The sequence below is a fragment of the Amphiprion ocellaris genome, chromosome 2, assembly GCF_022539595.1.
Source record: "Amphiprion ocellaris isolate individual 3 ecotype Okinawa chromosome 2, ASM2253959v1, whole genome shotgun sequence".
NCBI classification, from domain to species: Eukaryota; Metazoa; Chordata; class Actinopteri; family Pomacentridae; genus Amphiprion; species Amphiprion ocellaris.
Genome location: NC_072767.1, coordinates 2,220,527 through 2,235,649, shown reverse-complemented (window position 1 = coordinate 2,235,649; position 15,123 = coordinate 2,220,527). Strand labels below are relative to the sequence as shown.

Sequence of the window (15,123 nt, the reverse complement as noted above, 5' to 3'; positions counted from 1 at the left end):
TGCTGTCACCTGTTCCATCATTTGGGGTAAAAAAAATGGAAGGAAAACACACTCTATTGTTTCGGCGTAGATATATATTTTACATACAAATCAGAATTGTAGGCATGTGAGCGTGTCTCTGCCTAGCTAGCCTGGTGAGTCTCATTGTCTCGTAGTGACGGACGAAGCGCAAACAGTCATCTGTGGATGACAGGTTCCCATTAGAAGTGAATGGAAGCCACATGTTCCCTGCTAGCGAATGAGTGACATTGTGTGCGATTGTGTGCACGTGTGTGTGTTTGTCTTTTGTTATCAAAGTGAGGAGCTCAGACAAGTGTGTGTGAGTGTGTTTGCTTAGGCTTTTGCACTAGAGGTAGCTGTCAGCGGTTGAATGAAGGCACCGTAGGACTAGTTAGCTTTGTAGAGTGTGCCGCTAGTTTGTGCCCTTGTGCATTACTTGTACACTTTAGTCACAGTGATAACCATGTTTTTTTCCCCAAAAGTTAATCAACCAGCAGTTTAAAAAGACAGATTTTTGCGCTCTAGTGTCTAAAAAGATTCTTTTAACCATCTGGATGACAATATAGTCTGCCCACTGATGATTTTAAACCTGTTTTCATTGATGCAACCCAAAAATGTGCCATTGAGAACCACAAACTGGGGCTAGCGCAATTGACTCTACTAATTTAGCATAAATGCAATTGAAAACTCATACTTGCCAACATTTGAATTTAAAAATTCGAGAATTTCTTACATTGTTCTGCACTGTGATGTCTATCATCTCCATCATTGTTCCCATACTCCTTACAGTTAGACATGAGCACACAGTGAATCCCCAAATCACCACAAGTCAAACACTTGTTTCAAAAAATAATTGAATTGGATTGGATTGGGTTGAGTAGCTCCAGAGCTGGTTCCAACCTCCCTTTGGAGCCTGAACAACCTTCTGCTAAAGGGCCTCCTACCTGACCTGTGAGCCATGTAACTCATTTCTCATTGCCACACCTGACACCCCAGTGTTCCCATTACAATTCCACCTTTTTTGAACCAGTTTGCTCCATCTGTCGGTCTAGGACTCAGTAGATCTCCAATACATTGTTTTCCATCTTGAGTCCAGAGTTGTAACTAAACCTAGACTGACTGAGATAATTATTATCTTGTTTTAAAAGGATGTGAACCCATGAGGAGTGTAATCAAACTCGTATATTGTCTAGACTGCTCCTCATAGAAGTTTCTCCTGAAAAACACCAATTTCATTTCCTGCAAGCTCATATGAACACAAGTTTGTGCACGACGCGAGTATCTTTTCTGAGCTGCAGCTTAGAAACACTGTTTCCCATCAGTGTTTATCAAACCTAATAAATAGTTGTGTTCGCTCTCACTTTTGGCACAAAGTCCCAGCACACAGACCTGGAAATGGCTAAAAGCAAGCAAGACACAGACAGACCAAGAGATGCACTGAACATTTCCACATGAACTTAAGCTTATTGCTATTTACAGACATCAAGCTTGGAGAAAACACAAGGTTGACCGATTGCTGTTAATTAAAATCATTCCGAATGTGTTTTATTGTCTGTTTTTGTGGGCAGAAATTAGCTAAGAAAGACCAAAGATCCATTTCATTCTGTCACTGATGTTGTAAACACTTGAACAACTTTTGTGGCTACTATAATTGTAGGAAAAGGAAATCAAACCAGCTCGGGTGTTATATCTACAACATAAACTGCCTTTTGAAAGGTTAGAAATACAGTCGACTTAGTCAATGGGAGGACAGCAGGAAAGAACTGTGAAATAGCAGGAAAAATGGGAGTTATAGAAACAGTTTACTGATATATATCTGGTATATTCTGAAATATTCTGCTTGCGTCCAAGGATTTTAAATAATGAGGTCTTAGCTTTTCTGCAGTTATGTAAACTAGCAGCACATTTATCAACACCAAATCCCTGTGAATATTAACAGACTGAGCACTGACCCAAACATTCGCCTATTAACATCTGCTGTGTTTGTGTTCTGGTCATTACAAAAGAGACAGAGGCACAAACTTTCTCTATGTGTCATAACTTCATTGGTTTTCAGTGCAAGTATAAAGATTTTTATTCTTAACATTTGAGGAACACTAAGGCTTCGATATAGGACCGGGAGACCCAAAAGGGAGGGATTTACAGCTCAGATTTATGGAAATTCTTATCATCTCTATGTCTAACTCGCATCTTACACAGAGAACTCAGACTTTTTGGCTGATGACATTAGGTATATCAAGTTTAGCAGTAGTAATAGATTTCCACAGGGCTCTTTTCTTGGTCCATTACTGTTCTTACTTCCACATAAATAACACAACCTTTCCTACTCAGTGGCTCCTTTACATATTTTGCAGATGACTCAGTTTTATATCCACCTCATCCCAGAGCCGTACTTGTCTTCAGTCTTTATTTATCTGACTATGAATGTTTCGTGTTCTGTGGTCACTCTTGGAAATCAGACTGTCTGATTAAACTGAAGTTAAACTTCCTGGTATGGTTGATTATTAGCAGTACTTTGGTCCAAAACACAAAAGATTAAGACTCGACTGGTTGAGTGATCTGCTTCAAGAAAGTCGATTAAGAAAAATGAAAATGATGAAACTGCCAGAGACAGGTGTACTGTCCATTCAGATCCACCATTCAGTGTAAAATCTATGGTTAAAGCTCATCTTTTTTAAAGTCGAGCTGAATCCTGCCGGTAGGACAAGACAGTGGAATACTTTTTCACCATATTTGGTCGATTTTTTTCAACTTTTGAATGAGGAGAAATGCAATTATAAGATTCAACAATAAAAAGGAGAGAAACAACAGCAACCCAAACACCAAAGGAGAAGAATCTTGATGGAATTTCCTCCTCCGCCAGCACCTGAGCTTATCTCTCTCTCAGATGGCTGAGTGCATTTTTGATCTGAAAGAAATTGTCTCGGGTCCATTTCTCTCTCTCTCTCTTTCCTTTCCGTTTTCCCTTTTGCTTGTTTTTCAGCGCTTCTCATTTAAACCATTCTGTCTCTCCACGAGTCTCGCTCAGTTTTCGGTTGACAACGAGAAGTGTGAAATGTGATGTGGAGAGTGTGGCAGCGGCAGTGGTGTTGGTGTTTCAGGTGTGCATGTGGACCGGAGTGTTTGCGTGCGTCGAGCAGTGCCAGGCCACACTTTAATCCTGGCTTCGGCGGAGGTGCGGCCCGCTCCAGATGGGGCCATTGTGCTGCGCCATGCATCAATAATTCACAGAGAGCCAGAGAAAGTGGCGGAGTGTGTCTGCCTGCTCAATAATTAACCAGGGAGGGAGAGAGGCATGTATGTACAGCCCGGGTCTCTCTCCAAACGCCCATTCAAATGGCCCCCTTTGATGTCGCGGGCCTGGGGGGTCTTTGGATTTGTCGGCTCATTAAGATGTCACCCCTCTTTTCCTTTTATTTGTTTTGTAATCCGCGAGCAGGAGCCGATTGTACGGTGTGAAACTGGCAAAATGCATAATGTACATGTGTTTCTGTTCATGTGAGGCTGCAGTAATGACTGTTACAGGAGATGCTCGCCTGCCACCGTATATGATGAGCTATTTTCAGTTCTGCTGTAGGTAGGACAGTGAATGGAGCGTTTTTTGTGTGTTTTTTTTGTTGCCCCCACGCACCTTAGCTCTGTCTGTCACACTGCATACGAAGCCACTTTTGGCTTTTATTTTCAATGCATCTGCTGCTACAGGACAATCTTTTTTAAAGTGGATTGTTCAGATGCCTATAAATAACTCCTGATGTCTCCTGTTTTGTTTCATCTTCTTTAGTCTTATCTCCCTTGATAAATTACTGTAAATATAAGGGTTTGAAACATGTAGGCTGTGTTATTCCACACGTAAGATGAACCAAGGAGGCAGGATATTACTTATCCTCATGACAGGAGGTGTAGTTAACGACATTTCATGACTCACATGTCACACATACCGCCTCCTTCAATCTCAACAGGGATTCCCTTTCCTTTTTATCTCCTCGCTCTGTCCTCCTCGGCTTCAAATCACTACTTCATCATCAACGCTTCTCTTGTTCAAACCCATCAGCTGTCTCTTTACTCCCTTTTTCTCCCCTTCCTGCCTCCCCCTCCTCTCTCTATTAGAAATGAGGGAGATGTCGGAGTTGCCCTGGCCTGCCCCGGTGGGTCAGCTGGAGGAGGAGCCCCCCGCCAGAGAGCAAGGTGACCTCTCACCCTGAAAACACACCACTCCCCTTCTTTTTATCAGCCTAAACACACACATACACATGCATTCGGCCTGACCTCCATGACCCACGCTGTTGTCCTGCATCTGCTCCACCTCCGCTCTCAAACCTCCCCCAGCGGCCTGCATCTGCTGCACCTGCATCTGTCCCTGCCTGTTGCAGTTCCTTGGAAAACGCCCCCTTCCCAACCATATTCCTCTCTTTGCATCAGCCATGCATGAAAAGCTCTCTGTAAATGAGGATGTCTGCGGCGTTCGTGTACTTAGTAGTGCCGTGGCGCACTTAATGTTTAATTACAAATTCTCTAGATTGAATTTCACAAAAATCAAGCACAGGATGGGTAAGTAACACTTGAGTCTGTACATCTAATTTGCTGCAGAATGGCATCAGTACAGTCAAGTAGTCTGCAAAGTCTGCTGTAAGACAAAGACATGCAGCAGAGGCAGGCAGAGGAGAACCTCTGGTCTCTGTCTGCCCTCCTGGACTCATAAAAACACTGATGGCGGTAAATGAGGTGATCATTTTGTTGTTGTCAGACCGGCTGTCCTGTAGAGTGACCCATCCATGAGAGGTCTCCCTGCTGCATACGCGGTTTTGCTATAGCCGGATATCTGGTGTTTACCGTCGTCCGGCTGAGAGGTTTAATCACTTTTGATCATATTGCTGTGCAAATAACATGACTCACTTTTTCTGTCCCTGCCTGCCAACAGTGCAGTTCGATGGCGCAGAGTGGGATCGATCCTCGTCGCCCACGGAGCGGTTGCGTCCGCCGGGGCCCAGGTCCAGCCCGTTGGCAGGCGGCGGGATGAAGTTTCGAATGCCACACGAAGGCCTCGCATTGGTGGGGGAGCGAGTGGACCCGAGTCTGCCTCTGGAGAAGCAGGTGTATGTAATCTGTCTCTTGTTGAACCCACAGAAAGTCATCAGTTTCTGTATCTGAAGGTTTAATCAGGTTAAGAGGCACACGTGCTTTGACATTCAATGATTGAGTGTCCTGGTTGCTATCAGTACGATTACCTTAAACATAAAATAAGCATATAGACATTGCCCTGTCTTAGAAGAAAAATAGCAATAAAAGACACAATTTCTGAACATCTGTCGAACCGATTAGAGAAAGGGGTTGTTTAAATATTTAAATACATCAACCAAATCTTAATTATGCAATTATTTGTGCATTTAAATTCAATTATCAGACTGTAAATGTCAGCATCATGCACATATATTTATAATACACTGCTATGAAAGTGATTTGGAATATTTGAGGAAGAACGAGGCTGTTGGCATTTCTATCAATTAAACTGCCATGAATAGAATATAAGCACATAGGAATTGCCCTGTCTTAGAAGAAAAACTACAACAATGGTACCGGTAATTTCAGAAGACATCAAATTGAATCAAAAATGCTGTCAAAGATTCAATATTTGAACAAATTTCAATCCCAGACCTCATAGAGATGCAGGATTAAACCAGGCATTTTGTTAAAATGTTTAAATATATTAATCAAATCTTCATTCATCATTGTGCATGTAAATTCAGTTATCACAGGCTGTTAATGTAAGCATCATGTACACATATTTATAATACACTGCTATGAAAGTGATTTTGAATACTTAAGAATGATCCAGGCTGTAGAACCCTATAGATCTTGCTATCAGTTAAATTACCTTGAATCTAATATAAGCATAAAGGAATTGCCCTGACTTAGAAGAAAATGGCAGAAATGATACCAGTTATATCAGCAGATATCAAATTGTATCAAAAATGCTGGGAATGATTGAATATTTGAAAATATTTCAATTCCAGATCTCACAGAGATGCAGGCACTTTGTTTAAATGTTTAAATACATCAACCAAACCTTCATTATGCAATCATTTGGGAATGTTAATTCAATTATCACAGGCTATAACTGCACATACATTTATAATACACTGCTCTGAAAGTAGTTTTGAATGTTTGAGAGACAGCATGCCTCTAGATCCCACAAAAAAACAGCCAAAACCTGTTTTTTGCACCACTTTGATCTATTAAGAACTATTAAGGACAAAACGAAGCGGTTATGTGTTTTTGGCTAAGCAGCGCTCATCAGAGCTTCCAGAACTGCAAAAGGTTAGAATGAGAACTAATTAAGTTGGAACATTAAAAGCACACATTTACTTTGGTCTTAATTTCAGACATCATTGGTGTTATTTATGTGCTGTTTGCGTGCACATAAAGGGCCGTTTTACTAATGAAATCCAGCAACACGACACCCCTTAAGCACAGATTCACTCGACGCCTGCTGTGTTGTGCTCACAAACACGAACATGTGTACAAATTCACTTGAGGGTGATAGTTGATTACTATGCTCCATTAGTCCCTGATGATCTCTGAAGCACTATTCAGAGCTTTGTGGTTTTCTTCAGCTCAGTTTTAAACAGGAAAAACAACGTCGATGTCAACCTGTAGCATTCAGTACACCTGCTGCAGCCATCGCCAGTAAAAGCTCAGCTATGGCAGATGTTCATGACACCGTTGGGAAAAATCTACCAATGACTTTGGTAATCCCCTGATCATGGGGCTGACTTTTGTAGGTTTAAGAGAAATACCTCAACTATTGAATGGATTGCTATAAAATGTGGTTCAGACATTCACGCCCCCCTCAGGATGAATTGCAATAACTTTGGTGATCCTTTAACCTGCAGCAACAGCAGCTTGTATGTTTGCAAGTTGACAGTTTACTGCCTTGAAAATAGAGGCCAGGGTGAATTACATGAGTTATATTAAAATTTTCTCCTAAACTTCATACATATTCAAACTGTTGTCGCATCATTGTACTAATTCTCATTGTTACAAATGGTGGAGCTGAATTTTCTTGAAGCATTACTGTAATTTATCTTCTGAACCCAAAGCAATTCTGGGATTTATTTGCTCCTTTTACATTTTCACTCACTGTTGGCGATTTTTTCACTACAATATGAAGTCCTACACCTCTGTGGAAACACCACAACCATGTATAGAAGTAGATAGAACCTTAAAAAATGTCTAATTTGCAGTATGACACAGTTGCAACATTGCAAAGAAAACTAAAGAAAAAAATAAAGTTGCAGTTTTTTATTTATTTTACAATTTTTTTTTATTTTTTTTTAAAAGTAAAACTGAAATGACCATTTTCCAAGTGCCCACAAGTGTTACCAGTACTGGGAAAAGCTGGTGATTCCCAGTAAATGGTATCGTTACTGTTTGCTAAACCTTCAGGGAACATTCAGGGAGCCTTTAGGGAATGGTTCCTGTTTGCCAGTTCTACATACTATCAATATTTAACTATTTTACATGTTTAATTTGTTTCCATGCTTGTTTCCTGTCTTTTCTTTGCAAACACAGTCTGCAGTTCAGCCAAAAAAGTCCATAAAATTTTGTCTTGTGACTGTTGGTCACAGCTAAGACATTAGTGGCTTGTTGGTTGGATTTAGGAGCGCAGAATTTTTAGTTTTTTTTACAGAATCTGGTCAGAGCAGACGGTTTAGTTTTAGCTTTTTTTCCATGAGACATGAAAATACCACAATTTTAAGCTTAGATTTGATAAATTTTTCTGAAATGACATTCCACAGATGAGTAGTTCAAGGACTGTTATAAAGTCAAAAATCCAGCACTAATGTCTGTTTTTACAGTTTCTGACTTTGATAAATGGTTTAATTTTTATTTTTGAAAACCTGCCAGTGAGTTTTGGGGTTTAGAAGGTTAATTTGAACAGTTGAGTTGCTGCAAACTACAGAGTTTCTCCAACATCTATTACCAGAAGGGGAAAAAAAATGTTTTGTTTGCACTTCACATTACCCCTTTTGCCATATCTCATCTTCTGTGTCTTTGATCAGGTGGTACCACGGTTCTCTGTCACGTTCGGAGGCAGAATCGCTGCTGACGCTGTGTAAAGAGTGTAGCTACCTGGTGAGGAACAGTCAGACCAACCGCTCCGACTACTCGCTGTCTCTACGGTACGACACAGTCACACACAAACACACACAACAAGTGGCAGTGAGCACCTCCAGCATCCCTCTCAGAAGAACAGCTTCACATTTTAGATGTACGTTTCTCATTTTTTCTGCTGTATGACTGAGGAGTGCGCAAAGTGTGTGTGAAGCCACCTGAGCTACTGATCTCATATTGCAGTCTCCCACACCTCTCCATCTGTCTCCCCACATTCTCCCTCCCACCCCTCCACCATCACCTCCGCTTACCATCACCGCTGCACTGATTCTTCTCCCAATGCTCATTTGCGGTGCACAATACTGCTTATCTGGCCAAATCTCTCCCTTGCAATTGCTACCACGATCCATTGTCCTGGCCTCACACCGTCCTCCCGTCAACCCTCTATGCTCACACCGTTCCTGCCTTCTCCCTGCAGCCTTCCCCCTTGGCCCCCAGCGGGCCCTCTAAGTGGTAATCAGGCAGGTAGAGCACACTTCAGTGCACACATCATCCTCCACATAATCACTAATGAATATGAATTACCTTCTGTGGGACACACAAGAAGGGAATTAGGCAGGGAAAGGGGAGAGAGGAGAGGAGAGGAGAGGAGGGGAGGAGGAAGAGGGTGAGGGGAGGGGAGTCGCAGTGTTGTGCTGACATACAAACAAGCTCATGCATTACTCATTTACATGAGCAGAGTGGGTTTGACACGCACACGCACATGTTCGCTCGAGTGACAAGGTCACTTCTGGTTCTGGTTCCCACACTGGCATCTGTGAGGTTTAGAAGAAGTGAAATATCTAAGAAAAATGTACCAACCTTAAGTTCTTTGAAAGAAAGACGTGGCTTTCGCTGAAGACGACCTTCAGAGTCTGTGCAAAAGAATAATTCCTGGACAATCTCAAAGGAGCTGTAACTTCAAGGGAAAGTCTGATAGAGCTTTTCTATTAATAATAATAACACGGTGCATTTGAAAAAGAAGTTGACACTGAATGTTAAGATAAAATGTAAAACTTACTGATATAATAAATTAATAATGTGGTAAATGACTGTTCTAGCTGGAAATGGCTGATTTTTAATGGAATATCTCCATAGGGGTACAGAGGAACATTTCCAGCAACCATCACTCCTGTGTTCTAATGCTACACTGTGTTAGCTAATGGTGTTGAAAGGCTCATTGATGATTAGAAAACCCTTGTGCAGTTATATTAGCACATGGATAAAAGTGGGAGTTTTCATGGAAAACATGGAATTGTCTGGATGATCCCAAACTTCTGAATGGTAGTGTAGGTTTACACTGCAAAGAGGAAAGCAGTGTTTTTATAGGACTTTCTTATGGTTTTAGCCCCATATTAGCTTATCATTTCAGGTAGCATCATAGCATCATGTCCTGATGAAGTATTGTTTAGCCCAGAGTCATTTAATGTTGAGTATGGAGTCCCAAAGTGATACCATTTTTATGGAAAATACAGTTTCACACTGTTTACTACATTAAAATTATTGAAATCAATGCAATGCAGATCCTTAACAACTGAATAGCTCTGCAGTACAGTAAGAAAAACTTGCCTCCATCCATGCTGTTCCAGGTGTTTGTACTTTTACCATACAAAAGCAACCAAACTTATCACAATTCCGCTTTTAAAAAACAAAATAGCCAAGCAAACAGACTAGGATATGTCAGTTACGCATAGTGATGCATTATGGCAGTTAAACTGCAACACTCAGAATCTGTAGTACAATCACAGTCCCGCTTGATTTGATGAAATAGATTAACATTCTCATCCTTAACAACAACTTAGCTCAGTGCAATGTTGTTAGCAAAGCCAGTATGCTAAGAATGAACCACAGAAATTTCAGTTTTCATCTCAAAGTGGTGAAGCCAACAGCTGTTGTATCTGATAAAAGACCTTGCAGGTGACTAAGAAACATGCTGCAAAGCTCTGGTTCTGTGATTTGAACTGCATGCAAAAGGGGCAAATTATGGCACTTTTGGCTTTCCATACAAAGCTCAAAGAGATGGTGGAAACCTGTGTTCTCCACTACGGGGATGGGCTGTGTTCAATTACTGTAATTTTAAAGTGTCCTCCAGTGTGTGTTGCTTTGGTGCAGCCTTTGAATGAAAACCTGAAAGAACCCAACACGTTCCAGTGTTTACTTTTCAGGTACTGTATGAAATTAATAGTCTTGAATGTAACTCATATTGAAAATTTTACAATTGGCCATTGGTCTGCTCTCGAATTTAAAACATTTTCACATTAGAGACATTTTAACTGTGTCCCGCAACAAACTGCACCCTCCTTTTACAACACCTGTGTAACAGTGTATGTAAACAAAGGATTGGACCCCAAAAAAAACTGATACCAGTTGATTAATATTGGCCCCAGTTTTGATATTTGAGATTGATAAATAGCATTATTATTGATAGAGTATAAAACTGTCAGAATCTCTCGTGCATCGTGACCATTTCTGTTGTCCACACATGCAGATTTTATGCTTTGAGGCCAATTACCTGAACAAATTAGGCATTTTATTTGCCTCTGGAAAGCCCGTGTATCTGTATAAGTAGAGTGTTAAAATTCTGGTGTGTGTTTTCCTCTTGTTGTTGCTAATCCAGCACTTAGCAAAACCACTTTAAACCGCTTTAACACTTTAATCCTTTACCTCAGAATATAATGATTTAAGTAATCTGACTAATCAGGTGTCTTACCCTATATCATTACACATAGAATAGGCAGCTAAAACCATTAAAATAAGGTTCATGTGACTAAGAAAGGAGAATTTTTCCATTGTAGGTAGATAGAAACTGGAGTTTAGTCCTTATCAGGGTGTTTTGGCTGGTTGGTAAATGTGTTTAGGATAAAGATACATTGTGATGGTGCCAATATAAGCTTCAGAAAGGAGTCTTTGCATGATAACAACAAATGCCACCTACATTTAGTGGAAAAGATTCTGCATCTATGTGTTTATGGCTACTCGTGTTTCCTCTCGTTGGAAAGTGTGAACCACACCTACCTCATGAGTGAACAATAGAAGAAATGGTTGTTTAATGGAGTCAAGTGAGTCAGCAGTGAAACGAGAATCCCTGCCAGATTTAAAGCAACATGTATTATGACTACAGAGGAATGGGAGGTTTTTAATATACCATCACATACAAAGAGTCCCTGAAACAAACAGGACTAGATGAAACCTTCAGCTCTGAGCGATCTGGAGGCCGGAGGACGACACAAGCTGCCGGTTGTTTGTAGTCACAGCGAGTGTTTTTTTGGTTTCACTGCTCTTCAAAATTTAATTTGGTTTACTAGAACAATGACAATTATGGTGACCATTTCCAGCCCTTGTCTTTCCCTCTGCTTCTATAATTAGATGAACATCACCGCTGGCTGACTGGCTCTTAAAGGGGAAGTGCCGCTGTGGCTGCCTGTGTTTTTAAAGGGGAGGTGTGGTTCTCTCGTCTGAGCCACTTTCGCAGTCCACAGCATCTGTCTCTAAGTCTCTGACTTCTCCTCATGTGTTATTACACCTCTCATCCATTCATCATAACGTCCCCTTGCTTCCTCCCTTCCTTATTTGTGACCCACAGTTAAATGCTGGTCAGAATCATGACCTCACAGTGGAGGAAGAAGCAGCGAACATAAATCCAGTCTGTCACTTCCACTGTGTGATTATGTGACAGAATGTGTGGAAGGCTGTGTGATGGTTTATGTGCCCCACATTTCATGTCATCCTTCTTTACTCTGCTAGACTTTTTTCTCACTTCTGTAGCGGATGCCTCCCACTCTTCCTTTGTCTCCCGACTCAATATACATCTTCTCTCCCCTCACAGGAGCTGCCAAGGTTTCATGCACATGAAATTCACCCAGTGTAAAGATGGAAAGTACATTCTGGGACAGAACAGCCCCCCATTTGACACCATCCCAGAAGTCATCCACTTCTACACCACACACAAACTCCCGATCCGAGGCGCCGAGCACCTTTCCCTGCTGTTCCCTGTGCTGGTTCAGACTCTCTGACTGACCTGGACGCTCCTCCAGGATTTCAGACACTGAAAGCATGAATGTTTGACGGGATCTTCCCAGTGCTCTCTTCTTGTTTAACTGGACTACTTTTGATGAGGGTCTCATGCCCTCACCCACCACTGCTGTCATACATGTGCCAAGTGTCTCTAGCATCCGGGGGATCGATTCACAGGAAATGCAATACCTGAGCTTTAGGCACCTTTGCTGTAACTCTCCTTTTCATTCTCCTTGCTAAACCAAGGGGGCTGACTTCAGGACATCTATAATTTTCCATTTTATTGCATTTTTTCCCCCAGAAATGCAGCGGATTTAGGCAGAGCTGGAACTGGGAGAAAGTCTGAAATTTCTGAATGTACTGGTCCCCCAGTTTGAAGACGACTGGCAGAAGACTGAGATTAAATTACTGCTGTTCCACAGAAACCACCTCATTGCCACTGGTGAAAATATTGCTGTTGCTAGGTGAAAACCTTGCAAGTCATAATCAGGGTTTTCCCGACCTTTAAGTGTTAGTAGCAACATCTAAATGGTTGAATGAACAGAAAAACTGTACTGAGAGTTCACCACTTTGGAGGCAAGTGGCAACGTCATCACTTTGATTACAGAATTAGTTGTTCAAATATTGTCTTGGAGTATTCTTATTTTGTAGCCTTAAAGATGGAGTTTGCAATTCTGGAGAAAGATTTTGATATTTAGAAAATTAGCATATTTAGCTAGCATGTAACAGATTCCCTCTCTTGAGATATTTCTATATGGACTAAAGTGTTAAGTGTATTGATCATTTACAGATCCAAGGCAATGTGCGTACAAGAATATGGCCAAAATGACAATCCTAATTATTTTGATTTATATTTAGATTAAAATATTTATTGCAATTGTTCATTGAAATATTTTTTTCCATGTTCACATACAAAATAACACATTGCTACTTTCACTTCATTGTTGTGCTACACTCATGCTAATGTACAAGTTTATGCATCAAAAACATATTTAAAGATGAGGTTATTCACGTTAACTCAAAATATAAATTTAATTTTACCTATTTAAAGATCAGGTTATTCACATTAACTGAAAATATAAATTCAATTTTACCTAAATAGCCTCAATTGCTTCACATCTGCTACCCGACAGATGATGCAATTTACCAATGTTCCCTACACGCTTCGTATGCAGGCTTCAGCGGATGCTAGCTAGGCAGCTGTGCACAGAGAAGCTTCTAGTCTACACTCAGTTACTGCAGCTCAGACAGATATTTGACCAAAAATTATTTTGAAAAGAGTGAAATGAGGTGTTCTAATGTCAGATTTACCCAGTTGGAAACCAAATGTTTTTGTCTATGTGGGCTGTTGTCTATGAATCGAGCAATTTCACAGTCGTTTGTATTAATTTAGTTGTGAGAAGCTAAAATCATGATTCATACTTGATTAGTTGTGCAACGATGACAAACATCAGATTTTATTTTCAGCATACACAGAACAGCTGACATTTGCTGGAATCTGTACTGAATCGGAATTGCCTACTCCACCTTTAATGCTGCTAGGCTAACCAGCGCTAGGGATTCTTTCTGAATAAATCAGAACTAAAAGTTTATGATTAGCCCAGTTTAAGCTGCAGGAGACCGTGAATGCTCCTGCAATGTGTTTTGCTGCCGCAGAGGAAATAGATTCATAATGAGCAGGGAGAAAATCAGCTATCGAAGATGATGAGCTCATAAAAAAAACTGCCCAAAAATGCTAATGCACCCCCTCCACACACAGCCCCGGGCCTCTCCAGAATACCGAGGGAAAACTCTGATGTTGTGCTGATTTTTCATGTTTGTACCAGAATCAATAAATTAAATTGTACTGCATAAGATGAGAAAACTTTTTCGCCCTCAGGCTGGGGAAGACCCTTTTGTAAAATGCTGGAAATTTCATGTTGCAGAAAACAATGCTGTTTATGTCACAAAAAAAAGAAAAAAAAAAGCTATTTTCAAAGATGTAAGGTTTCTACCAACAGCAGTTATATTTCAAATGCTTTTCTACACACAGTCGCACCTGTTTATTTCCATCCGGTCTGTTCTTTACTGTTTGCTGAGGATTTGCTTGACACATCTCCGTGTTACTTGTTGATTGTACATCATATGCAACAAAGAAGTTGTGTTGTATTGGTACTTGTGTCAACATTTCTGACCTTCTTTTCTCATTGCTCGCCTACGTTGCATTTTTAGACAATGCTGGGTTTGGTAAAAGCAAACAGTCACTGCTGTTATTGTCTCTTGACTTATAGATAAGATAAGCTCAGGAGCTGTAGGCTACATGTGAAGCAAAGAGAATGAACACTCAAACAAACCCTCAAACCTTCTCAGTGTTATTTATTTGAGTGCAGATGCTAGTCGTGAGTTGTATTTGAGTTAAAGGCTTGCCATCTGGAATGGTTTCTGCTGCCTGGTTGCAGCATTGTGTTGGTGAAAAGTGACATCAGAAGTGACTAAATTAATTAAAATCAATGTTTCTATATCCCAGCATGAAATATGGCAGGTTTCAAAACGTACCTGCTGCTAAAGTGTTCAAGTTTAATGTGTATTTTCATAAAGATCTTTCGTTCCCAATCTGAAGGAGGATTTAGAAATAATAAAAAACAAAATTGCGATACTCAATATCATGTTTGTTTTTCAGAATTTTGCTAACTTCTTGTACAATAAGGTCCATTTTTACCTCTTTTGGTTGCTAAAAATTATTTAAAAACAACTGAAGAAGAGAAACTAGTTTAACTGCTTAGAACTTATAGACGTGAAATCTGTGAGTAGGTATGGCAAAGACTGAAATGACAGGATCACATGTATTAAAGGTTGGGAAAACAATATTTTTTCCCCTCTTGTTTAAAATTAATCACAAACATCTAAAAAAGAGAAAATAAGTACAGAAGTAATAACTTTCAGACACAACTTGCGAGTGGCTTCAACAAAGACTGAAGT

The 15,123-nt window shown here is 40.4% G+C and overlaps 1 protein-coding gene across 2 annotated transcripts in view; it reads left to right on the top strand.

Moving 5' to 3' along the window:
* Positions 1-14,805, top strand: part of shdb (Src homology 2 domain containing transforming protein D, b) — a 29,370-nt gene extending 14,565 nt beyond the window's left edge. The window contains exons 5-8 of one of the 2 annotated variants that reach the window (XM_023277718.3): positions 4,108-4,185; positions 4,919-5,093; positions 8,061-8,180; positions 11,978-14,805. In XM_023277718.3, coding sequence (XP_023133486.1) covers positions 4,108-4,185; positions 4,919-5,093; positions 8,061-8,180; positions 11,978-12,164 — 560 coding nt within the window. In that variant the 3' untranslated portion in view covers positions 12,165-14,805. The remainder of the gene's footprint in view (positions 1-4,107; positions 4,186-4,918; positions 5,094-8,060; positions 8,181-11,977) is intronic. The other variant, XM_023277724.3, reaches the window with a different exon arrangement.
* Positions 14,806-15,123: the final 318 nt, after the last annotated feature.